We start from the raw sequence: 25,122 nt of genomic DNA, 5'->3' as shown, positions 1-25,122 counted from the left end.
TTATCTGCTTCTCTATTAATATTAGGTGTATAACCTTAAAGAGTACTTATGTGACGGCACAAACGTATTTAAAACATGTTTAATCGAGCATCAAACCTATCCGTGATCTAACTGGCCAAGCCATCGGAGTAACAAAAACTGACTAGTAAAAACTCTGAATCCCAGAATGCAAAGCGTTAACCCATTTTCATGCACAGCAGTAATTCCTGCGATGTTATAACTCAACAAATTTCTGGGCAGCAAAAAGTTCCTCATCTTTGTTGACAGCAGCTGCAGCATTTGGAAGAACATGTGTGTGAACTTCTTCACCTCAGTTACAGAGTGAAAGAATGCATCACTGAAGAAACTTTTAATCCAAAATATAGTATGTACAAGAATAATATAATCAAATAAATGTACATTCAGTGTAATGCTTTTTTTAAGCCAAGATTTGCTTTTGACCCAAAAATGTTCAATCTGAGAAATTTAAGAGATTAGTCCATAACATTTTAAACACAGTATATGAAATGTGAACTAATTAATAATGATGGCTGATCATTATTAATTAGTGATCTGGATATAAATGTTTATATCCGGAATCCTGGAGAAGGCATTCCTTCTCCAGGAAAGCATCCCTGAGAAGGAATTCTTGTATTCCCATAACAGTAGTGTACAATGATAATCAGGTTAACACATTCGCAAAAGGAAGTGAAAGAGGATAAAATTTCATGAGGAAAATCAAAACCTGCCGTTTATGTGCCAATTTCTTTCCTCTTATGTTTCTTTCAGTTTTACAGTCTGCCACACCTAAAATCCAGGGGAGAGAAACGGATTATAAAAGGTTTTTGTGAAGGTGTGGTGCTTTTCCAGAAGTGGCTCCTCCTCCTCAGGACCGCACATTTCAGTAATACTCTGACATAATTCCTTTACTCATGACAGTAATAGTGACCTTTTTCCTTTTTTTTTTCAGGGAAAAGAGAAAATTTGGAGAATGAATGCCCATGAATATTATTATGTCATCACTGTTTTAGTGAAAGTCAGTTCTCCCTGGTTAAACTTCTCTCATGCTCCATTCTGTGAGGTTAGGTTATCCTGAGTCTTCTTTGTAGTTATGCTGCTACAGCCTTAGGAAAACTGAACACTTTTTCTGATACTCTCCAATTTGCATTATTTGCTGCTATTTCAATTGTAAACTTTTTGTTTTCTCGGTTGTTCTTCTCTCCATAGAGGCTGCAGCTGGTCTGGCGTCCTGTTTGCCTGTTATACATTCCTGGAGGAGGGAATTGACTGAAATAATTTTGCCAGTAACTAAATGTTCTCCGATTAACTTATTTTTCTTTGTCTTAGAAAGAACATCTTTGCATCTTTGCATTTTGCATCAGTTCTGATTTTTTTGTGTACCTTTTTTGTGTCTTCTCAAACCTCCAGTCGTTCCTGACAGGTGGCCCATCAGCAGGTTCTGCTGGAGGTTTCTTCCTGTTAAAGGGAGTTGGTCCTCTTTGCTGACGCTGAATGCATTTTGCATACTAAGTTTCAGGAATTGCTATAAAGTCAACAACACAACACAAGATATTGTCTACTGTCACAACTTGGTGGTCCAGAAGGAGCAAATGTTGCAATTCAATGACTTGATGCCTTTGCTTTGATAGAAAACATTTTAAAATAATTTGAATAATAAACCACTCCAATGAACTGTTTGGCAACTAAGGTTAATTGGAATGTAGGTGTAATTGAGCTGATACGACTTTTTTTGATGACATATGTTGTTAATTCTGTTTTTGATTTTCCATCATGATGGCCGGAATTAGATAAAGTACCAAATACCAGAAGGTTTTGAGCCAGTTCTTTTGTAGAAATAAAAGCTAAAGTCTCTGATTACAGAAACAAACCCAAAGCTCTTTATGTGTTTTATATATTGTTTCGTCAGCCAGCATATTGTCGCTTACAAAGGAAAACATCTGATACTCAGACGGTAAGCAGACTGGTGTGCTTTACAGGAAGCATCACACTTCTCATTTCTTCTAATCCAACCAAAGTAAGTAATGCATTTTTTTCATTTACTAAATACACACTAAAAGCAGAGCATTTTTGTTTGTCATCTTAAAAATATGTCTTCCTCGTGTAATTATTAGTTTGTTTGGTATTAAAAGATATTTATGGCTATCAATTTTCTACCTGCTGCTTCAGTATAACAAAGGAAGAAATCATCTGGACTTGTGTATACAGCTAAACTAATTGCATACATCACATTACATTACATTATTCCTGACTCAGAAGAGATTGGACGTTAATACTGTCTAATCACAAAAACCATATCCAAAATTTTTGTTTAAATAATCTCTTCATGAACTTCCTGGCAAAACACAAGAAAAACACAATCAGCCACAATTTTAGTGTATTATTTCAATGTCAAACATCCAGCACACATTTTATTAAGGATGCAGCATAAATGTCAATTTTATCAATTAAATCTTATTAGAGAATTACCCAGTGTTGACTGAAAGAGTAATGCTTTGAGCTATAAAAACAAACTGTTACGTTGTGTTTTTTTGTTTTTTTTGGGTGGGGGATAAAACGTGGGGAGGAGGTAACCTTCTCCGAATTCATATCGCATATTATGAATTCACTTACCTGAACTTGCTAAGCCTGTTACACACTTTCCAGGCATTTAATGGAGGTGGAGCTTAAGGCAGCTTATGGGTCACACAGGTGGTATAAAGGAGGAGAGGAAACACCAGAGCACACAGAACGCATCCATAAGCGGGAGGTACGATGAAGGGAAACGGAGAGCTCAAGTAAGTAATTTGTAAACTTGCTCTTTATATGTGCTGTGTCTGTAGTAGCAAATGGCAATATTGATCCAGAAATTAATATATTAACAAATATAAATTGATCTGTCTATCTACAGAGTCGTGAAAAATTACTTGACCTCGTACTGATATCTATTTCTGTTTTTGTTCCTCTTCAGTGTCTTAGATTGAATATCAACGAATAATAATTGTTTATTTAGGATAATTGTTGTTTGCAAAATCTTGCATCAAGCATTAATAATATGATTTTACATTGCTGGGAGATGAAAAACTTGTTTTAGAAACCATCCTTATCACAATTTAACATCATGCATCTATTCCAGGAGGCCGTGGGACACCTGTCGGGAGGTTCCTGTAATTGAAGACGAGCACACACCTTGGAAGTTGTTAAAGCTTCTAAAGATCATCGCTTTGTTTGCAGTTGCCATCATTGTGTTTGGATTGGCAATATGTAGCAAGGTTAGCTTCATTTTACAGCTTTAAATTTGACTTCCTAATATGTTTCTGTTATACATACAATCCTACGCTGCTTGATATCATTGTAGGGAGATACAGTAAATATAAATGCAGTCACGGATTGTCATAGGGGGTCAGAATATTATAAAGAGCTACTACAGGGGTTTTATTCTGCCTCACCCAAAAAGTACAAATGAAATAAAAGTTTGGTTTTTTTTGTAATAGGTAACACAGAACATTCATATTGTTTAGTTTACCGTAGTTTCAAAGTGGCAAATACAAATTCTCAATAGTCACTTGAGGTATCTGTGAACTTTTATTTTTCAGGCTTCTTTCCTTCTCCTCATCACCTTGTCCCATGAAGATACAAAGACCCTCCAAGCAGAGCAGAAACCCCTCACACTGCTGTGTATTGGCTGCTCTCTTATTGCACCTACTGTTCTTCTGCTGCTGAAAAGCTTCTGGAAAGCATGTTACAAATCATCAAAGCTGCCAAGAAAATCATCTGCAGCCCTGGTAAGACACAAGATAATATTTACTAACTGTATCTGATCTGTAACTGATCCTCAAATATGATCTATTTCCTTTTTTCTGTGACATTTTGTTGAATTGAACTTTTTCTTTGTCCCTCAGGTTTTGTTCTTCGAGTTCCTTGTTTCTGTGGGGTTAGCAGTGCTTACCATTGTAGCAATGCCACACTTGGACATTGTAACCAATGTGACCATCCTAAACAGTGTAGCTGTCCTCTCTGCATTCCTGCAAGCCGTCGCTCAGTGCACTGCCAAAAGGATGAACATCTTCCTGCTGCCTTCCATCATCGCAATCCTGTTTATTTTTGTTGGTTACTGCCTTTTCCTGGTCCTGTACATTTTGAAAGACCCCACCGATGTGAAGACAGCCATCTGGGTGGGTCTTGCTGTTGGTGGGTCGATCTTGGTATCTTTCAACTGGTGGGAGAATTACGTCAGGGTGATCTGTGTGAATAGCAAATCCAACTTCCTCAAAAATCTGTTTGAAGACTTGATCAAGAGTCAGAACATGCTGCACATCATGTCCAGCTTACTGAGGATTGTGGTCACTGCCTGTGTGCTTGGTGCCTATGTTCCTCTGGCCAAGATGGACTGGGACATTGTGACCTCCATTCCAAGCAGGGAAACAAGAATTGTAGCCATCATCGTTGGGGTCCAACTGATCTCCTCTGCACTCTGCCATTGGTTTGCTTTGGCAGCCTGTAAGATGCATGCTGTACGCAGATGCTTCATCGTGCCTTTGTACCTGGCTTCACTGGCTGTGATGGTGCTGTTCATCGTCCCTGTTATTCTGGATTATCAGGACCACCAATTAATCTTGAACACAACTGAAAACATCAACTTCACAAGGTACTGCGTTGATGCTGTGATTGTAAGAAATCAAAGTCTGAGTGGTGACCTGTTCCCACATCTGGTTTTGGATGTTGCCCAAACACTCTGCTTCCTGGACCTGTCCAACACAGCCAACATCGGCTTACTGACAGGTAAAAATATTTCTGTTGCTATGTAAACTGTAATTTCACCTAGGGGATAAAAATCTAATAAAATGTAATAAAGTTAAATCTTATCTTATTTTAAAAACTTATATTGGGGTCACTGCAGTTTTTTGCTTTTTGCCTGTCATTTGTTTTGGCTCTTTTAGTATTTAAGCTTTAGTAGTAGTGATTTTTTTCCTGTTTCTTTCCTATCAGGTGCAGCAGCATCATGGTGGATTGGTCTTGTGCTGGCTACTATCCATATATGGTATTTTAACATTTATCGCATCCAGAAGACACAAGACTTGTTTGGTCGGAGACTCTATGAGGGAGCCTTTATTGAGCAGTCCTTACTCCTCAACACCCGTTTCAACACTGAGACCAGAAAACGCAAGAAGAAACAGTAAGTTATTGTGTGCATGTGTTTTCTACATTTTTCATCTTCATACTTTTAGACAGAAATTTCAGTTTCAGTATAAAGTAATAATCACATTACAATTTAAACAGTTTCTCATATTTACAAATGTTTTCATATCAAGGAATAAGGAGAACGCCACTCCTGCTATGTTGTATCTTTGTGCAACAATGTGGCATGAGACCTATGAGGAGATGATGAACATCATGATCTCAATTTTCAGGTGAGTTAAAGTCATGAGTCTGTGGTATTTTAGCTAGTACTGTCAGAAATCTACATCTAAGATTTTATCTTAAATAAAATATGGAATATGAAAAATCTTTTAAACAAATGTTAAATGGAAATTAGTTGCAATTTCCAAGCATTATTGTCTAAAAGTTCTCATTTTAGTTTTTTTTTTATTATGAATTCATTCACACTTCTCATTTGTCTCATCAAGACTGGACCAGTACAGACCAAAGATAGAACCTAAGTTTGATGATTTCACCTTTGAAGCTCATATCTACTTTGATGACGCCTTTGAAAATGCCAAAGGAAATCAGGATCGTCACCTGAACACATATGCAAAGGACCTTGTGCAAATTATCACAGAGGTTTATGGGTAAGAACCATGTTTACAGATAGCCTATTGTATAACCTGATTGCCAGCAGTTTGTGTGACATGTCATTAGGATTTAATAATGATCATGTTTCCCATAGAAATGACTCAACAGGTTGTTTTTGCCAACAATTTTTAGGAAATTGAAAAAGTCAGTCAGTGCTAGTTAACAAGACAAGAATTAAAGTTGTTGTTCAACTATTAAAAAAGACATTAGCTGAGTAGAGAACTGACCAGGCCATTGATAAAAAACACATTTTTGAGACCAAATTTGTGAGTTTCTAGAAAATTTGTGTAGATCTTACATGTTCAAGTATTATAAAATGCTGGTAATGGAGGCAAGTTTTGATTTCATTTTGAGTATGTTGTTCAAATATATCTGGGTGACATTCTGGTTAATGAGATAACGTCTATTAATCACTCGTCTGTGTCATCTCATTAAATATAAAATGACTCTTCTCTTGTCTGGCTTTCCACTCAGAATCACCTCATAATTATGAGTATTCCCTCCTGATGACATAAATCTTGTGCCAATTAATTTTACTCCTTAGATGGAAAAATTGCAAGGTAAATTATTTATTGCTATATCTTTTCTATATCAAAAGCATCTTCAAGAACCTTAATAAAACATTCTTTGGAGTACAGCAGCAAATTCCGGATCAGTCAATCATAGAGACGCCATATGGAGCCAGACTTGTTGTTGAAATGCCTCATGGGAATAACATTGTCGCTCACTTCAAAGACAAACAGAAAATTCGGAACAAAAAGAGATGGTCTCAGGTAGGTAACAGCAAATGGATTATGTCAACACTTTAATCAACAACCTTTAGTTTGCTAACTATTTATTGTCTACAGGTTATGTATCTTTACTATCTTTTGGGTTGGAAACTCATGACCAAATATCACAGACGCTGGCAAAAGGGGTCTAATGAAAATGATCTGAGGAAAGAGTTCCAGGTGAGACAGAATACACTTTCTGGGTATTTATTAGAGCAAGCATGCTAATTTTACTTTTAATGCGTGATCAAAGACAACAGTGTTGAATGTATAAAAAACAAAACTGTGCATTCATTTAATTAAGAGAGAGAAACACAACACCTACCTCTTGGCTTTGGATGGGGACACAGACTTCCAACCAGCTGCTGTGATGCTTCTTATTGATCGTCTGAAAATGTATCCCCGTGTTGGTGCAGCATGTGGCAGAATTCACCCCACTGGATCAGGTTGGGAGCAAATGAGGGCTATTTTGCACGAGACAAAAAGCCATGGTCAGGTTATAAACCAGTTGTCTAATTGTCCTGCAGGTCCTGCTGTTTGGTTCCAGAAGTTTGAGTACGCTGTCAGTCACTGGCTGCAGAAGACAGCTGAGCATGTCTTTGGCTGTGTACTGTGCAGCCCTGGCTGCTTCAGTCTGTTCAGGGCAGAGGCGCTAATGGACGATAACGTGATGAAGAAATATTCAACCAAATCCACAGAGCCCAGCCACTACATCCAATATGACCAAGGTACAAAACTGAACACTGCCAACATTTTGAGATAACTCTTTTTTAAAAATTATATAATATGATCTAATGACAGCTAATAATTTCACAATAGATACTTTTTTGTACTACACAGTAGAAAAGTTGTTTTCTGTGATTACTTGTAGGAAAAAGGTCCAAGTTAGAGGTTTTCTCTGGGAACTTTGCTTGTTCTCTACTTGTATGCATATATTACTCCATAAGGCTTAAATGCTTGTTAAGTTAATTGATGTTAAAATGTGTTGGTCACATAGTTTACTGTTTTGCCATGTGATGAACTGGAAACCTATCCATTGTGATTCTCATAGACCACTGTTGTTAGACCATGTGACGCTGCTTGGATAAATGGATGTTGAGAATGGATGGATGAACAGATCTAATTATTCAATAAAGTCAAAATTCTTTCTCCGTATTTATGTTTCTTCCTTTCAAGCTTTCTCTTTACTATTCCAGCACCTAATATATAGATTTTGTTTTTGCAGGTGAGGACCGCTGGCTGTGCACTCTGCTTCTGAAACAAGGCTGGAGAGTGGAATACAATGCAGCATCTGACGCCTACACCAACGCACCACAGGACTTTAAAGAACTGTACAACCAGGTAAGTACATAAACAGTGCAGAACATATTTAATTGGATTATAATTCCAAATGTAATGACATCCTCATCTACTAATGTTGACTTGGTAGCCTTTAAAATACAAATGCACTACAAGAAAGAATTAAATTCTAGGTTTCCTGTGGATTAAGGTAATTTGACCACCACTGATGTCATCCAATGCTTTAGTTAGCAAAGCCTCAAACTGAATGCTATATTTTGAGATCTCTAAAAATATTTTATATATCTGTGACTGTGCTTGGTTGATGCTTCAGTAAATATCAATCTTCATTATATCGTTTCTGAGTTCCTTTTAAATTTCCAACCAATTTCAGTAATTAGTCAATTTATGGAATTTAGGTGAGTAAAAGATTTCGAGACAAAAAAAGTGACACTAAAAATGACTACTACTTTTCAACTTAGCGGAAACGATGGGGCCCTTCCACGATGGCAAACGTTGTAGATCTGCTCGGTTCCACCAACCTCGTTTCCAAGAAGAATCCATCAATGTCCAAACCATTCATGTTCTACCAGCTGTTTGCCATGATTTCAGCCATTCTTGCTCCGGCCACCATCTGTCTCATGGTTGCAGGTAACTGTCGTTATGTACTCTGGACTTAACAAAGGCCATCTACTATTTAGATGTTATTAAATTTTTTATCTTGTAACCAGGTTGCTATGTATTGCAAATTTGTTGCTCAGGTCCCTCTTGAAAATGAGATCTAGATCTCAACGGGGTTTACCTGATTAAATAAAGGAATATATATAAAATTGGACATGTACAACACTTGTACTCCATTAACATTTAAAAAGTTTGTCAAAATACCTTAAAATATATTGTTTCTGCTGTACCCAGGGAGTCTGTCCTTCATTTTGGATATACCTTCTGCTGCTGCTCTGGTCATAGCTGTGATACCTCCTGCCATTTACTTGGGTCTTTGCTTTAAGCTCAAGGCAGACACTCAGATCACTATTGCAGCAGTGTTGAGTGTCATGTATGCATTCCTTATGATGGTAGTGACAATGTCCATTATTGGTAAGTGCTTATTTCTGTCTAACAAATGTGTAAATATTTTTTGATTTAACTCTAAACATTGGTATTCTTTGTTTTCTGCCAGCCTCAATGGTGAAGGAACAGACCATTCTGACACCCAGCAGCATTTTCATCGTGGCCATGTCAGTAATTTACATTGTCACTGCACTGCTGCATCCTCAAGAACTTCCTTTGCTGTTCTATGGATTACTCTACATCATCTGCATCCCAAGTGCCTACCTCCTGCTCACCATCTACTCCATGGTCAACATGAACAGTGTCTCATGGGGAACCAGAGAAACAAAACCTACTGCAGAAGCTGCAACAACTGCAGCCGCCATACAGCAAACTAAATCACAAAAAGGTAGATTGGTACCACTCTGAGTGTCTAGAGTTGATATTTCTGCAAAATAAACTGAATCTATTTTTTTACCATTGCAGCAAAAAGTACCTTCAAACGACTCTGCTCCTGGAAGAAATGTCAAAAATCCAACCAGCGAGAAGAAGACAATCAGCTCGGTGTGAGACAGGAGATCCCAGAGCCTATACAGCTTGAACCTCAACCACAGAACAGTATTGTGGATGATTCCCCCCAAAATGAAGAGTAGGTTTTAAAGATATAAAAAACAAGTAAACTGCAAAGTAGTAAAGCAATGGCTGATACTATTGTTTTTTTAATTTTTCTTTTAGGGAAGAGGAGACCATTTTTGACTCTCCAGTTCAATGTAAGTGCAAGAAAATTGTTACTTTTACAGTGTTTTAATACCACAGTACTGCATTATAATACACATTAGTAGTTTTTCTCAAACACTTGAGAATATAATTTTTTCTAATAATTTAACCCTGTTGCTTAGGTTGGAAAGCAGAAGTGGAGAGTTTGTCCAGCGACATTCAGCTGCAGGTGGATTCTCTTGATGAGGTGCATGTCCTTTGGCTTCATAGAGCCTTCACACTTATAAATACTTACAGCCATTTATTGAATTCTTTGTTTTACTCTCTCTATGATAAATAGCACCATTGTTCACTATTCGTTATTCACATATCCCCCAGTTGAAGGTGATTTACTTGGTTTTAAAGAATCGTTTAATCTGATGATTCTACATCAGAATTTGACTGGTTAATCCACCAGTAAACTGTATGTAATACTTATGGGATTGTATTCATTGAATGACACCAGGCTAAAACCTGTCAGCTAAACATCAACAATGTCATACTTCATTTGTTGTTGCAGGATGAGGACCAGTTTTGGAAGGAACTTATTGAAAAGTATCTGGAACCTCTGCAAAATGACAAAGAAAAACAGGAAAAGACTAAAAATGAGCTGCAAGAGCTCAGAAACAAGGCAAGTATGGAGGACTGGATTGTAATGTGTTTGAGATATGCTAGAAAATATATATTTTTTATGCTAACCTTTGTACTTCTTTTCTAACACAGATTAATTTTTCATTCTTCTTCTTGAATGCCCTGTGGCTGGTGGCAGCCTTCGTCTTTCAAGTCTTCAAGGTCTTTGACATTCAGATTGACATTGTTGACTTGAACCTCAACGAAACTGGTGGAAAATTCCAAATTGAGCCAATGAGCCTCATGTTCATCCTGGGCTTTGCTATTTCAGTTTTGCTTCAGTTTATTGGGATGTTGTGCCACAGGTGATCATTGATCATATTACGCTTTTATCAAATATATTTCTGTAGCTAGACTCAATTAAAAAGAATCATGCAGTAATGTTTTTTTCTCCTGTACTTTTAGAGTCTTCACCATCATTCATTATGTGGCATTTTTAGAAACGGAGCCAAAGCAACAGAAATCTGGTGCAATAAAACAGGTATTATTTCTGTTTATTACTCAAACTAAACCTAAATATTGCTCACACGTCTGCTATGCTGTAACACCACAGATACTCCAACTGTCAATTCATAATAAAAAATGGTCAGTTTTGTCACAGCATGTTTTTGGCAGTTGTGCAAAAAAATACCTTCTCTAGCTTCAAACGTTTCGCTCAAGTATCACATGACAAAGTATTCATAAGTAAAAATTAATGTTGCTTCATTTAAAATATAGTACTAAATTACATTAGAATCAACAAAGTGAATAAAACCAGCTTCTTCTCATAATTCTTGCAATACAATAATTTTACTTACTTTCTGTTGATGAATTCATGGAGTTATTACTTGGTGGATGTGCTCAAAGCGTTGCAGCATTTTATCCTCTAATGTTTCTTTGCTCTCCTTCCAGAATGACTCCATTTCCAATGCAGATTCAAGCTCAGGCTTTTCTTCCATTACTGACCTGAACAACATCACAAAGGATGAAACTGAGCTTGAATCAAGTGATGGGTGGGACAGCGGTAACGACTCTCCAGAGTTGGACTCTGAGGACGGAACTGAGGACGTTTAAGTTTTAAACAAGATTTTCTTTTAACACTTTTGACACTTTGATGTATTTCCTGTTTGATCATTTGAAATGATGATGCAAAGTAGGACACATACCATCAAGATAACCTCAATATGAAGTATTTTATTTAATATTGTGATTTTTTAAAACTATTTAAGACTTCTAAAATATAGTTCACGCAACAGTGTTTTTTTTTAATGTTGTTCCAAATGTTACTGTGTCATGTGCAGACTGAGTCTGGAAGTCAGTGGTTATTTATTTTGAATCAGTTAGTCATTAATTAAAGATTATTAACATTGTTAATGTTTATTTTATTCTTTTATCTGCCATTTTTATTAAAACTGTAATTTCAGTTTATTGCAGTTTATAGGAGGTAAAAACTGAAGGTTGAATTGATTTTGAATGTAAATTAATTGAGGTGTTGCTACTGTTGTAAGTTAATCAAGAAGGTTTTTCCGATGAATTCTGCTGGGATCACTTCTTGGACACATACAGGTATTACCTTGAAAATAGTTTTGTTAAAGTGCAAATACTGAATTATTTTAGTTGTTTTTACATTGCTCTGTGTGACCAGGAAATCATGCACATTGTTTATAAATTTTATTTCCTGTTGTCATTTCAGTTTCTTCTTTTTCTGTTCAAACCGTGGAAATGTGTGCATATAAAATATTCAAAAATATTTATTCACTCTTGCCTGTGATTTATTTGACATGAAAACAAAATAGAAACGCAAAACATGAATATAAAGAAAAAAACTGCAGAAAAGACTGGTTGACAAAGGTTGAGGTTTTTATTTGAAGGAATCTAAGGGGACATGCTGATCTTATTTTATTGGAAATATGGTGGTTATTACTTCCCGTGCATGAATTAGTTCAGTAATTTCAAATGTTAATTATTTTTAACATTTGAATTCTCCTTAGGATTTACACTGCACGCTTAGGGGAAAAAGGATAATATCAGTTTTTGATATGCAATTTGGCCACTAGATGTCAGGCTGGATTACATATTTTAGAACAGTGGTGTCCGAGTCCAGTTCTCCAGATCTGCCACCGTGCGACTTTTAGATGCGTTTCTTCTCCAACACACCTGGATCAGATGAATGGCTCGTTAGCAGGTGTCCGCAGAGATGAGTTACTGCTGGTGAGAGAAATCAGCCTTTCGACTCCGGCGTGTTGAATCAGGGATGCATATAAAGGTTGGAGGGAGGTGGCAGCTCTCGGGGACTGGAACTGGGCACCTCTGCTTTAGAACAATTGTTTTTTAAGATTGCTTTTTGAGGTAAATAATACATTTTCTGAATGTCCAACAAGAAAAAGACAGTAATGGAGAGGATGAAAAAAGGAATAGGCAAAAGAGAAGAAACCAAACAAAGATTCAAAAGGTGGCAGAGACTGAGGAGAAAAAGAGCACGGATGAATAATCCTATGTCTCAGGGTTTTTTTCCTGCCAGCTTTCTTTGGTGGCAGGAGATTTCTCTGGATTTAATTCAGGAAGAGATTCCATTGGGAAATATGACAGTTTCAGGATGCATGATCTGATTCTGGTTCTCAGTAATTTATATTTTCCAGTTTTTGCTACTTATGATGATAGTTATCAGTGGCACTTTTTTTCATAGTTGAGGAGCAACAGAAATGGCTTTTTCACATAAAAAAAAAAACTCATGTAGGTGTAGAAGCTTTTTTAATCAATGCTGTACATTGGGAATTTTATACGGGTCAAAGGACAACAAAGATTTTTATTATTCAATTATTCAAGGACATTATTTTAAAATTCTCACAACTCTGATGGCATAAAAAGAAACAGGAAGCAATCATTCTCTTATTTTTATTGAAATATTTGTGACATTTTAGATAATTGCACAGCTTTAAAAGTTGGCTTAAAAACTATTCTACTAAAAAATTAAAAATCTGTGGCAGGAGTGTCTAAATCTGGGTCACACGCTAACAGACGGAACATCCTCACAAGGAAACGTTTTTCTCTCACATGACTGTAATTATAACATCAGAGATTTTGGTTTTCCTTCCTCCAAGCCTGTTTTTGTTTTTGACTTGATAAACTAAAACTTAGTTAAAAATCTGTTGTCTGAAATAACAATTTGTGATTCTGAAATGACATACTACATGTGGTTAAACTGAATTATTATTGCACATATTTTTATTTGATGTACATAAAATTGCTAATTCAGTTGAAAAAAAAATCCAGTTTAACTAAAATTGGGCTAAATGTTACCTGATCTTAGGCAAGTTTTAAATTCTTACGTATTTATTGGAAATGTGGCTGTGACATTTTATTATACCACACAGCATTCATCAGAATTTCCAGATAAATGTTTGAGCTTTGCAAATAAATTAGTATAAAAGCATATCAAAAAGTTTAATTAAGCTCTAGTTAAGAGATAATTACTGTTGCTCATTCATAACAGATTTATGACCTGATTCAACACATGCGTGTGAACTTCTTGGCAACAACAAAACTCCTGGCAGCAGCAACTATCACATTTAAGGACATGCACTGTTCTTGACCTTAATTACAGAGTAAAAAACTGCATCTTCAAAGAAGCTTTGGATCAAAAATACAGTATGAGCTGCTGTTTGTGTATCTGATGAAATAAGCATTAATCTAGCTTTTGTTGGCTCTTACAAAAAATAATCTCATTGAGTTATAGATTCCCCAAGATTTTCTAATTGTGCTGACAAAGTGGTTTCCCCTCCTCTACTCAGAGAGAAAACAGCATTTGGAGCTGCAGTTCTGCAGGCACTGCTAGATGCTTCAATTTCAGTAGAAAGTGAACCACAGCCTAGAGTGGCTGCCTGCCACGACATTTGTAAACATGCTAAATGTTGTCTATGTTATCGCAGCTCCTAATGCTAAATCTCTGCCATTGCGAAGACTATAACAACCACAGTTAGTTTGCGTCATCACCCATGTGCACAATATTTTTATCAATACCATTTAAAAGGACACATGAGACTTAAAGGTATTGCTACGTAGTGCTACAATTGTTCTTTTTCTTTGCTGGTAAACAGAGCTGCAAAATCATCAGTTTGCCATCTTGAGTATATAAGTGTGTTTTTACTTCCATTTTGGTAGTCTCTCACCTCATTCAATTAATCAGTTTAAAAATGATTAAAAAAACACATTACAATTTTTATTTTATCTTTTGTTTGACCTTGTGAACTGAACACACACCATCCATCCATTTTCTAACACCCTTGTCCCTTCAGGAGCTGCTGGTGCCTATCTCCAGCTAACGTTCCGGGCGAGAGGCGGGTTCACCCTGGACAGGTCGCCAGTCTGTCGCCAGGCAACACAGAGACAGACAGGACAAACAACCATGCATACACACACACACCCACTCACACCTAGGGAGAATTTAGAGAGACCAATTTACCTAACAGTCATGTTTTAGGGCTGTGGGAAGAAGCCGGAGTACCCAGTGAGAACCCACGCATGCACAGGGAGAACAAGCAAACTCTGTGCAGAAAGACCCCGGGTCAGGAATCGAACCCAGGACCGTCTTGCTGCAAGGCAACAGTACTACCAACTGAGCCACTGTGCAGCCTTGAACACATACAAGTTTTCTTAATTAGTTTTAAGTTAATTTGATTTCTTTCCAAATTCTTCAAAACAAACCTCTGTTCTTATACATATGCACAATAAATTTCTTTATTGGTTTTAGATTCTCCTTTGTTCATTTTTACACTTTTGGTAGTTTATTATTTGCATATGTACTTATTAGTTTTGTTGATTTAAGAGTTTTAACTTAAAGCTCAAGTATTTTCCACTTACATTATTTTACTTTGAAGAGATGTGGGTTTTCTATGTGTTTGAAGGAGTTATTACAAGTTCTTTTCTCCATTGATGTTTTGACGACACACCTCACCAGGCAGGTATTCACAGAACGTAGATGACAGGGACAAAACGCTGTTTACCTAATTATTTTTAATAGCCAGGTGGTACCAACTTGGTCATTTTTATTAAAATTGCTATGTTAATTATCTTTGGCACTTAATAGTGTTATTAGTCAAATGAGGCCTATTGTTGTACAAGTTCTGGGGAAGATCTGGGAAGAATGCTGAGTATTTGAGTTCTTGAGAAGCATCTAAGGTATTGCTCAGGTGTGCTCAACAGTCCGTTGTTGTTGTCCAGTGTTTTGCAAACCTGGTCTCCACAGCTCAGCGCCTTACGTCTTTTAGGCACTAAAAAGATGATTTAGCACACGCAGCTTTAATAGATGGCTGAATAACAGGGTTCTACGGTACTTCAAAAATAAGACGCAAATGTGGGAAGCCTTCTTTGAAATCTAAAAGCCCCTCCAGTTAGACACAATTTTAGCTACTGAAGTATTAAAGGGGCTGTATTATGTAACATAACATCATGTCATAATGTTATTCCCTCATGAAAGTCCTACCTGAATTCTTTCATGAATGTTTGAGTATTTTGCCCCAAATAAAAAGCTCATTGTTTTGTAAATACTATTTGCTTCTCAATACATATTAAAATAAAGTGTATAACCCTGAAGTTAACTTATTGCACCTAAGTATTTAAAACATATTTGCATATTTGCTCAAGCATCAAACCTACCCCTGATCTGACTGTTGGACTTGGGAGAACAAAGACTAGAGAAAACTCTCAATGCAAAGCGTTAACCCATTTTCATGTACAGCTGGGATCCTCATGGTGTTATAGCATTAATGCTATCTAAAAGTACACAGGGTATCTAAAGCTAGTATGTTGAGTACATGAATGTTTTTTTACTGCCATCTTGGCAGTTTATAACTCCATTCAGTTTCACAGTGAGGAAAGGTCACACATGAAAATAGTTTCATTTTTTCTTCTGTTTGCTTTGTCAACTCTCTGAACAAACTCCGTTTGTTCCAGGTTAGTTTTAAAGTTAGTTTGATTTCATTCCAAATTCTTCAAAACAAAAACTTGGTTCTTATGCATATTCACACTGAACTGGGATAGTACTTGTTTTATTGGTTGTAGAATCTTAATTGTTTTGTTTTTTTTTTACACTTTTTGTAATGCATTATTTTCATTTGTACCTTTACGTTTTGTTGAATTAGCCCAGTAGGATTTCTTACTTGAAGTTCCAATATTTTGTAAATACATTCTTTTATTTTGAAGAGATGTGGGTTTTCTGAGTTTGTAGGACTTGCTACAAGTTCTTTCCTCCATCTATGTTTTAACGCCACACCTCACCAGGCAGGTATTCATAGAATCATAATTGGCAGTAACAGAAAGCTGTTTGGTTAATTATCCTTAATGACCAGTTGGTTTCCAATTGGTCATTTTTAATAAAGTTGCTGTGTTAATTAGCTTTGGCACTTATTCATAGTCAAGTTACACCTGTTGCTGCACAACTTCAAGTCTGAGAACGATGCTGAATATCTGAGTTTCTGGAAAGAATTAAAAGAGAGGCATGCAGCGTCAGTGTGTTGGTTCCTTTTTTGTCAATGTTTAAATATGTATAGCACATTTAAAACAACAACAGCGGTTGACCAAAGTGTTTCACAAGTTACACAAACCGTCATAGCATAAAACAAAGATTAAAAAAATAAAAATAAAACACAGAGATCTTAAATAGCAAACAGTAAACAAGTCCAGTGCTTTCCAGTCCTGATCTCCGTGGCACACTGCCTTACATCGTTTAGGTGTGTTCCTGCTGAGAAGAATGCCGAGTATTTGTATCTGGGTGAACTTAACTGCTCCTGTGTGTCACCTGATGGTCTCTTGTTGTCAGTGTCAATGTCAAATATATCTACAGTATATAGTACATTTAAAACAACGGCAGCTGAACATACTGCTTCATGATCTACATCAACCATAGTAACATAAAGATTAACATACACAAAAAAATCACAGTAATATTAAACAGAAAACAAGTCCAATCCACATAACTGAGGCTCCTCCAGTCGTTGCTCTTGAAAGTTACATTTGGTGTATCATCCCAAGGGGTTATTTTTCCATAGAAAAACATTTGCAGTGACTTGCAGGAGTAAATCACTAGAAGTCACTAGAAGTGACTTACTTGCAGAGAGTCACTTGCAAGTAAATAGCTAGAAGTTTATCTAACGTCTATGTACTTCATTGGATGATACACCAACATGAAGCACACAGTCAAGAGGTTGAAGGAAAAGGAAACATATTTTAAAAGGGTTTCATAAAAAGACTTGAAACCTTCTGAGTTATTCAGCAATCCAGGATCAATATTTTAAAGAAATACCTTTCACTGCAGCCACAGCTGCAAGCTCCTGAGGCCTGTACATCCATCCATCCATCCATCCATCCATCCATTGTCTACCTGCTTTTCCTGCAGGGTTGTAGGGTAGCCTTACTCCACCCGTCATTCCAATTAGTAGTTTGCAGAGAAAAATCAACTTAATGGTCATGTTTGTAGATTGTTGGCGGAACATGTCAGAACATTTATGTTGCAAGGCTACCAACTGTACAACCCACTGGTCCACTGTGCAGCCTGCTTTGCACATCTACAGACTGTAATGAATGTCCTTTCTAAATAAACCAGCTCAGCTACACTGGATAAAGAACATCTGTGGACATCAATTTGCAAGTGTAGCCACACATTCTCATTATGTTTTAGGTCTTGACTTTGATTGGGCAATTTCAACACATGAATATGTGCAATTTGTTGCAGCCTGGGGGTGTTTAAATATGCCCAGCTTGAATGTCTCAAGTTTTTTGTTCCCCCATGATTGCCCTGTGTGTAGTTTATTTTAATTTCCCATCAACTCTGAATCCCCTCAGTGTGACGCAACAACCAACCCGTTTCACAGTGGGAGTGTCAGGGTTAGGATGATAATTAGTGTGTTTTATTATGGTCACACCTTACCATGGTGTCTTTGCTATAATTTCCAAACGTGACGTTTTATTGGCTTTTAAAATAATTACTTTCTTCTTTCTTCCATAAAGTCCACATTTGTAAAGTGTTGCTCTTGAAAGGTTGCTATTTTCCTTGGTCTTCATGATGCTGTTTGTTTACTAATGTTCTCTAACAAACCTCTGAAGCCTTTAAGCAAAACTGGATTTATAGTAAATGTGACTAAATGTGAACAAGCATAAAGGGTAGTAAAACTTTTGCAAGGCTTTCAGAGTTTCTGGAGAAGAAATACAAGTAATTTCTCTTATTATGGATGGCATAATATTGAATTATCAGGCAAAAAATTAATTAAAGCAGTGGTCTCAAACTCCAGTCACAATGACCAAAGTCCTGCAACTTTATGTGTGCCTTGTCCTACATGCTTGGATTACAGTACAGTGAAACTGCCTCACTAGCAGGCAGTGAGCTCTGCTAATGAAGTGCTACTGGAGCCAGACGTGCTGAAGCAGAGAGAAATCTAAAAGTTGCAGGACACTGGAACTGGAGTTTGAAACCACTGGATTAAAGCATCCTTAAGGAGATTTTGAGCAAATAGAGCATCAGACAATTTTTTCTAAATAAAAAAATGAGCACATCTTGCAATATGATGTAATTAAATGTGAATTTATATAAATACAGCACGTCAGCTGGTTTGAAGGAAGTTTGCCTAAACATGTAATCTGATTTCCGTTAAAGCACAGCCTGCATTCCTCACTGCTTCGAACTGACCTGACGGGATTCCTTGATGCCAGGTTATGAATTGAGGCTCTCATGAAACAAATAATGCATGACCAGTGACTGAACTTTTGCATGATCTTACTTTCATTGCAAATTCAATTTCATCTGCCATCCTTTAGACTGGAAACAGATGTTGAATCTAAAAGCACTCAGAGAACCCAAATGTTGTTTTTCCCATAAGGGATTTGGTGCTGTATGAGTTCTACTTAAAAGATCAAATAATCCTTTTAGCAAAATAGTAACTTGTCCAATTAAGAATAATGTAGTCAAATAAATGTACATGCAGTGCAATATTTTAGAAAAGCTTTTTTAAAGCCTAGATTTGCTGTTCAGTCTGAAAAATTTGAGATGAGTTTTTTTAACATTTTAAATACAATATTTAAATATTAACTGATTAACAATGATGGGTGACTTTAAATAAGTGTTTATGCTTGAGGCAGTTCTGGATGTCTGGTTCAATAATATGCTTCACCATTCCTGAAGAAGGAAAATCATGTTTAGTAGTGTAGAATGATCTGCAGTTTAAAAGATAACTTCTCAAAATCAATTAGTAAAGTTTATTTGTATAGCACATCTGAGCAGCACGGCGGTTCAAGGTGCTTTACATAATAAAAACACAAAATTACAAAGTTACCAAAAAAAACACATTGTCTACAATTGAACAAACGTTACATTTTGATGAGTGCCATCACGAAAATCATACATGTCAAATATGTTGATCAATGTGTCATTTATTTTGGCTCAAAAGCAATTCTAAACATGTGGGTTTTTATTCTTGATTTAAAGAAAAGGAAGTGAAAAGTGGCACAGTTGATAGTACTGTTGCCTTGCAGCAAGAAGGTCCTGGGTTCGATTCCCGGCCTGGGGTCTTTCTGCACGGAATTTGCTTGTTCTCCCTGTGCATGCGTGGGTTCTCTCTGGGTACTCCGGCTTCCTCCCACAGTCCTAAAACATGACTGTCAGGTTAATTGGTCTCTTTAAATTCTTGCTAGGTGTGAGTGTGAGTGTGCTTGGTTGTTTGTCTTGTCTGTCTCTGTGTTGCCCTGCGACACACTGGCAACCTGTCCAGGGTGACCCCACCGCTGGTCTGGAATGTTAGCTGGAGATAGACACCAGACCTCCCGACCCCACTAGGGTCGTAAATGGATGGATGGAAGTGAAAAAGGATAAAATTTCGAGGGGAAAATCAAAACCTGCCATTAATATGCCGATTTCTTTTGTCTTACGTCATGTGTCTTTTATTTTGATTGGCAGTCCACACCTAAAATCCACACAGAAACTGATTTGTAATAGGTTTTTTGTGAAGGTGTGGTGCTTACTTCAGAAGCTGCTGCTCCTCCTCATCATGACAACACATTATAGTATTACTCTGAGAAAACACCTTTACTCATGACAATTATAGAGGCTTATTTATTTTGTTATTTTTTCTTTTCCAATTAAAAGAGAACGTCTGGAGAAAGAATGCCCATGAATCACCGTTCCAGTGAAATTCACTCCAGAAAGACGTTTCTGCCTGGTTTATCTCATCTCATTCTACAGAGTCATCTCCGTAGTTGCTGCTGTAGCATAAGGACAAACTGAGCCCCTTTTCTCACTTAATTCTTCTACTACTCTCCAATTTGCATTATTTGCTACTATCTCAACTGTTAACTTTGTTTTTTCAGTTATTTTTCTCTCTAAAGAATCTACACCTGGTCTGGCATTCTGTTTGCATGTGATATCTTCCTTTTGGAGGGAATCAACTGAGATAATGCGGCTAACAACTAAATTTCCTCACTCTCTCCTATCAACATTTTATTTTTCTTTAACTCAGAAAGTGATCCTAAGAAGGAACATTTCTTCTGTTTCTTTCTTGTGAACCTGCTCTGTCTTCTCAATCCCCCAGTCGCATGGCAAATTGTCCATCATACTGAAACATGATCTGCTGGAGTTCTCTTCCAGTGTAGTCAAGACCACCTAACCCGAGACCAAGTCGAGACCAAGACCAGAACCCTGCTCTACATGATCCAATGAAATGTGAAATATGATCAAAATTGCTTCTTACATTGATCTGAAAGATTCATATTCCTGTAAAAACACCTAAATATTATATGATTAGCGCTGAAATAAATTTAAACAACATTATTATCAATTCAAACTCTTCATTCTGCCTTGCTTCCATCTCTCGCCTCGTACCATCCCTAAAAATATAACGCCCTGGGTGTTTGCTCATATCGCCCATGTCAGACACCACAACTGTCTGCACCATTAAACATAGCAATTAACACAATGCCCCAACGGTGAACAATGCTCATCTATGAACACAGTGCAAGGCGCAACAAGCAAGGAATAACCAAGCACAACACCGTGACTGTTCTCACCCTCTGTCCTGCTGCATGAAGCCGGGCAGCACGGTGCTGTAATGTCTGCCACCATGACAGGTGACAAAAACAAAGAGCAATGAGCATGCTCTGTGTGTGCTCTTCCGCTCTTGTGTTTTATTTATTCACTAATTAAATAAATATCAATGTATATAATTAAATAAAATTATATACATAATTTTATGTATATAAAATTACTCCTGCAGTAATAATTATTGCAGGAGCACCACCTCCGCACAATAATTCAGAGCAGTGAGTGACAGCTGTTTTCATAGCAAATGCTGTTAGTCCCTGCACAGCTAGTTTTGCTAACATCACATCCACAGAGCTTACCTTTCATTGAGCTTCTTTTCTAAGTGAAAAGAAGCTTTCAGAAAAGCAAGTTCTAAGTGAAAACGTAGTACTTACTTTCATGATGGGGGACGTAGTCCAAACCGTCTGTGAAAGCGAAGTGCTGCTGAATGTACATGTCGCCATCAGATTTCTTATGATCTATGTAGCGGGATTCTATTACTGACGATTAGACAGACATCTGCCACTCAGAGAAAACACCTGCACATTGGAGTTACGTGCGAGAGTAAAAGGGGAAGGCGATGTGTGACAGTGGTAACAGAAACACATAATTAGTAACTCACATTATTGCTTGGATTTTAGTCAGTATGTTTTGCATCCAGTGAAAACTAAGATGTTAACAAATAATCTGGACAATTTAGTGATATTTCCACAGGTGTGGTCTTGACCGGTCTCGAGTCCTCAACGCTCGAGACCGAGACAAGACTGAGACCAAATGAGGTCGAGTCCGAGACGAGACCGAGACCATCAAAAAGTGGTCTCAAAACCAAGACCGGTCTCGAGTACTACAACACTAGTCTCTTCCTGTTAAGGGGAATTTTTCCTCCACACGGTCACTACATGCATGCTCTTTATAAGGGATTGCTGTAAAGTCAACAAAATAACACAAGGGCTTGTCCACTTTTGCTACATGATTGTCCAGAAGGAGTGAATCCTGGAAGTTACTGACTTGATACAATCTGCTAGGTTTCCTTATGTAGAAAACCTTCTAAATACACTGCTAACCTAAACAAAACAATGTAACTCCAAATCAGTCACACCTTTGTGGAATCAATGTCACCAGTTAGGTAGAAACACTTATTGTGGATCAATTTCACTGGCTGCTGTGAAATGACTTCTCTTTTCAACTACAGGAGGTGCAGAATATTTGCTGTATCTTTCAGTACAGTATCCAAAGCATGGATTAGGTACTAGAAGACATGGAGGAGGTCATAGAAGGATTTCAACCAAGCAGCAGGACTGCAACCTCGCCCTTTGTGCAAGGAGGAACAGGATGTCCACTGTCAGGGCCCTACAAAATGACCTCTAGCAGACCACTAATGTGCATGTTTCTACTCAAACTGTCAGAAACAGACTCCTTGAGGGTGGTGTGAGGGCCCAATGTCCACATATAGGGTTTGTGCTGTCAGCCCAACATCGTGCAGAACGATAGGCGTTTGCTAGGGAAAACCAAAATGGGCAGATTCATCTTTGGCTTTTCACAGAAGAAAGCAGGTTCACACTGAGCACATGTAACAGACGTAACAGAGTCTGGTGACACAGTGAAGAACATCATGCTGCCTGCAACATCCTCCAGCATGACTTGTTTGGTGGTGGGTCAGACATGTTTGGATGTTCAGCAGCTAACTGCTCTAATCCAGGTCTGTGAAGCGATCCCTCAGGAAAACAACTGCCGTCTCATCAGGAGCGTTGTTGGGAGATTATTCAGACATGTGGAGGTCTCACACACATACTGAGCCTTATTGTTTTAAGTTATATTCACTGATGTTGAATCAGCCTGTCATATTGAGTATGAATCCAAATCCAGATCTCCATAGTGTAATAATTTTTATTGACATTGATCATTTTGATGTTTTCTTCTCAATCAATTCCACCATGTTAATAGTAAAGTTTTTCGATGACAATATTTAATTGAGATGTGATTTTAGTGTTCCCTTTAAGTTTGTGAGCAGTGTAATTTGAATAATGAACAGAAGTTGATGTACTGTTTGATAACCGGGATTACTTGTAATGTATGAGTTTTTGAATTGAAATATATATTTTTTGGAAAGTTCCTCAAGACAACATCTGTTGTTAATTCTGTCTTGGGTTTTTCATCATCATGGATGGAATTAGATAATACCAAATGGTTTTGGTCCAGCACCTTCAGGTGCCAGATACAAAACTGAAGATGAAAAGCAATTCTTTTTTAGCATCTAACATGACAAAGAAACAGAAGATATTTTCCTCTGAACAGATGTATTAATTGTTCTGTTGAAGTGTATAAAATACATTTAGAAATATATGAAGGAAAGTTTTTCCAATTACTTGGTCTATTTTTCACATGTACACTTTTGAGAGCCACAATTTTGGCACAAACATGTGACCCAGTATGGGTGAGATAAAATCCACAGCAAACAGCAGAAAGAAATCAAGCAGTTGGTATGTTTAAAAGGCTTTGAAGTTGTGTTTTCTATGATTACCCATCAGCATAAAGTATAGACAAATTACTAATAACATCCATGAAAAAAAGGATGTAAACACATTTGTTTTATTCCCTCCCATTAAAAAAGTTTACATTTTTAAACAATTTTCAAATGACAAAAAAATTTCATTAAATCATAAATTCGTATAGGAAGCTGGTACGTTTTTGGCACAAAACTGAAAATCCTGCAATTTCCGAATCAACCAATTCATATGTTTAAAAGTTTTTGAAGTTGTGTTTTGTGTAACTACTCCACCATCGCCGTCGGAAAGGTTTAAACAAATCACTGAACATCAATTATTAATGAGACTCATGACAAATGGATGTGGGAAATATTTTCTATTCCATTCCTTAAAGCTTTGTCAAGTGCATGAAGTGAACAAGACAAAGGTTTTTGGGATTAGTCATTACTTAATAAGATTTAGCAAGAGGAAATATATTCTTCTGCAGAAGTGAAAACAAAAGCCTCTGACTACACAAACAAACCGAATCAAAAAAGGTAAAAACAAATAATGACCTTTTTGTTCATTTAATAAATACCAAAAGCAAAGCATTTATGGTTGTCATCTTGTAATACGTCTTCCTCCTTTCATAATCAGCTTCAGTTTTTTATTAAACAATTCTTTTGCAGATGTCTGTCTTTATCAATTTTCTACTTCTTGCTTCAGCAAAGGAAGAATTTATCTGGACTTGTGTGTACAACTAAACTCATTATGTAAACACATTACATTAGCTTAATTTTTCCTGGCTGAGAGGCCAATAATCACATCTGCTTTATCTAGTTTTCCTCAATAATACATTACATACTGGGTAATATTAGTTGTGAGGTTAATGAAATTATTACTCTATAATGAAACTTTGGGTTTCATGGATATAGACTCTCCTCATATGTTGTATCCAGCCTCATACAGCCAGAATCTGCCTCCAACACTCGCTTAGGAGTTTGATGCAGAAGATTTTGTCAGTGAAAATCATTGCTACAGAAAATTCTATGTCTGGTTTCCTTTTAGAAGTTTTCCTTCTAGAAACACTTTGCTAATACTGTCTAATCACAAACATAATAACCAATAATGAATGAATGTATATTTAGATAAACAATCTCTAAATGACACCTTACTTGGTAAAACATAATAAAAGTATAATCATAGTCACAATTTTAGTATATTACTTTAATGGCAAAAAACTACCGTAGTGCTTCCTGAAAATAGTTACTTCCTTGAGCAAAGGGAAAAATTGTATCTATATGTCTCTATTTCTAAAGACAAAAAGTCAGATATATCTTAGCTACATTTCTTTACATTGTGACAA

At 36.9% G+C, this 25,122-nt stretch overlaps 1 protein-coding gene across 1 annotated transcript; it reads left to right on the top strand.

Annotated features, from left to right (window-relative positions):
- The first annotated feature begins 2,685 nt into the window (after nt 1-2,685).
- On the top strand, nt 2,686-11,955 carry LOC114156403 (chitin synthase chs-2-like). The gene is made up of 21 exons (XM_028036812.1): nt 2,686-2,774; nt 3,113-3,248; nt 3,573-3,761; nt 3,879-4,758; nt 4,966-5,152; nt 5,289-5,387; nt 5,604-5,765; nt 6,368-6,542; nt 6,618-6,719; nt 6,844-6,985; nt 7,067-7,267; nt 7,765-7,880; nt 8,300-8,468; nt 8,733-8,912; nt 8,995-9,273; nt 9,351-9,513; nt 9,600-9,634; nt 9,764-9,828; nt 10,141-10,555; nt 10,656-10,731; nt 11,142-11,955. The coding sequence occupies exons 1-19, from the start codon at nt 2,752-2,754 to the stop codon at nt 10,336-10,338; spliced, it is 3,501 nt and encodes a 1,166-aa protein (XP_027892613.1). The 5' UTR covers nt 2,686-2,751; the 3' UTR covers nt 10,339-10,555; nt 10,656-10,731; nt 11,142-11,955.
- Nucleotides 11,956-25,122: the final 13,167 nt, after the last annotated feature.

This window comes from Xiphophorus couchianus, chromosome 13 (assembly GCF_001444195.1).
Source record: "Xiphophorus couchianus chromosome 13, X_couchianus-1.0, whole genome shotgun sequence".
Taxonomy (NCBI): Eukaryota; Metazoa; Chordata; class Actinopteri; order Cyprinodontiformes; family Poeciliidae; genus Xiphophorus; species Xiphophorus couchianus.
This window is presented reverse-complemented; position numbering and strand designations above follow the sequence as displayed.

What these genes read in the sequence shown, in the direction of transcription:
- LOC114156403 (XM_028036812.1), top strand. Translation starts at nt 2,752, where the DNA reads ATGAAGGGAAACGGAGAGCTCAA. An exon ending in CAACATCGGCTTACTGACAG is followed by an intron (nt 4,759 to 4,965) that starts GTAAAAATATTT and finishes CTTTCCTATCAG; the next exon opens with GTGCAGCAGCATCATGGTGG. An exon ending in AGGTGGATTCTCTTGATGAG is followed by an intron (nt 9,829 to 10,140) that starts GTGCATGTCCTT and finishes TTGTTGTTGCAG; the next exon opens with GATGAGGACCAGTTTTGGAA.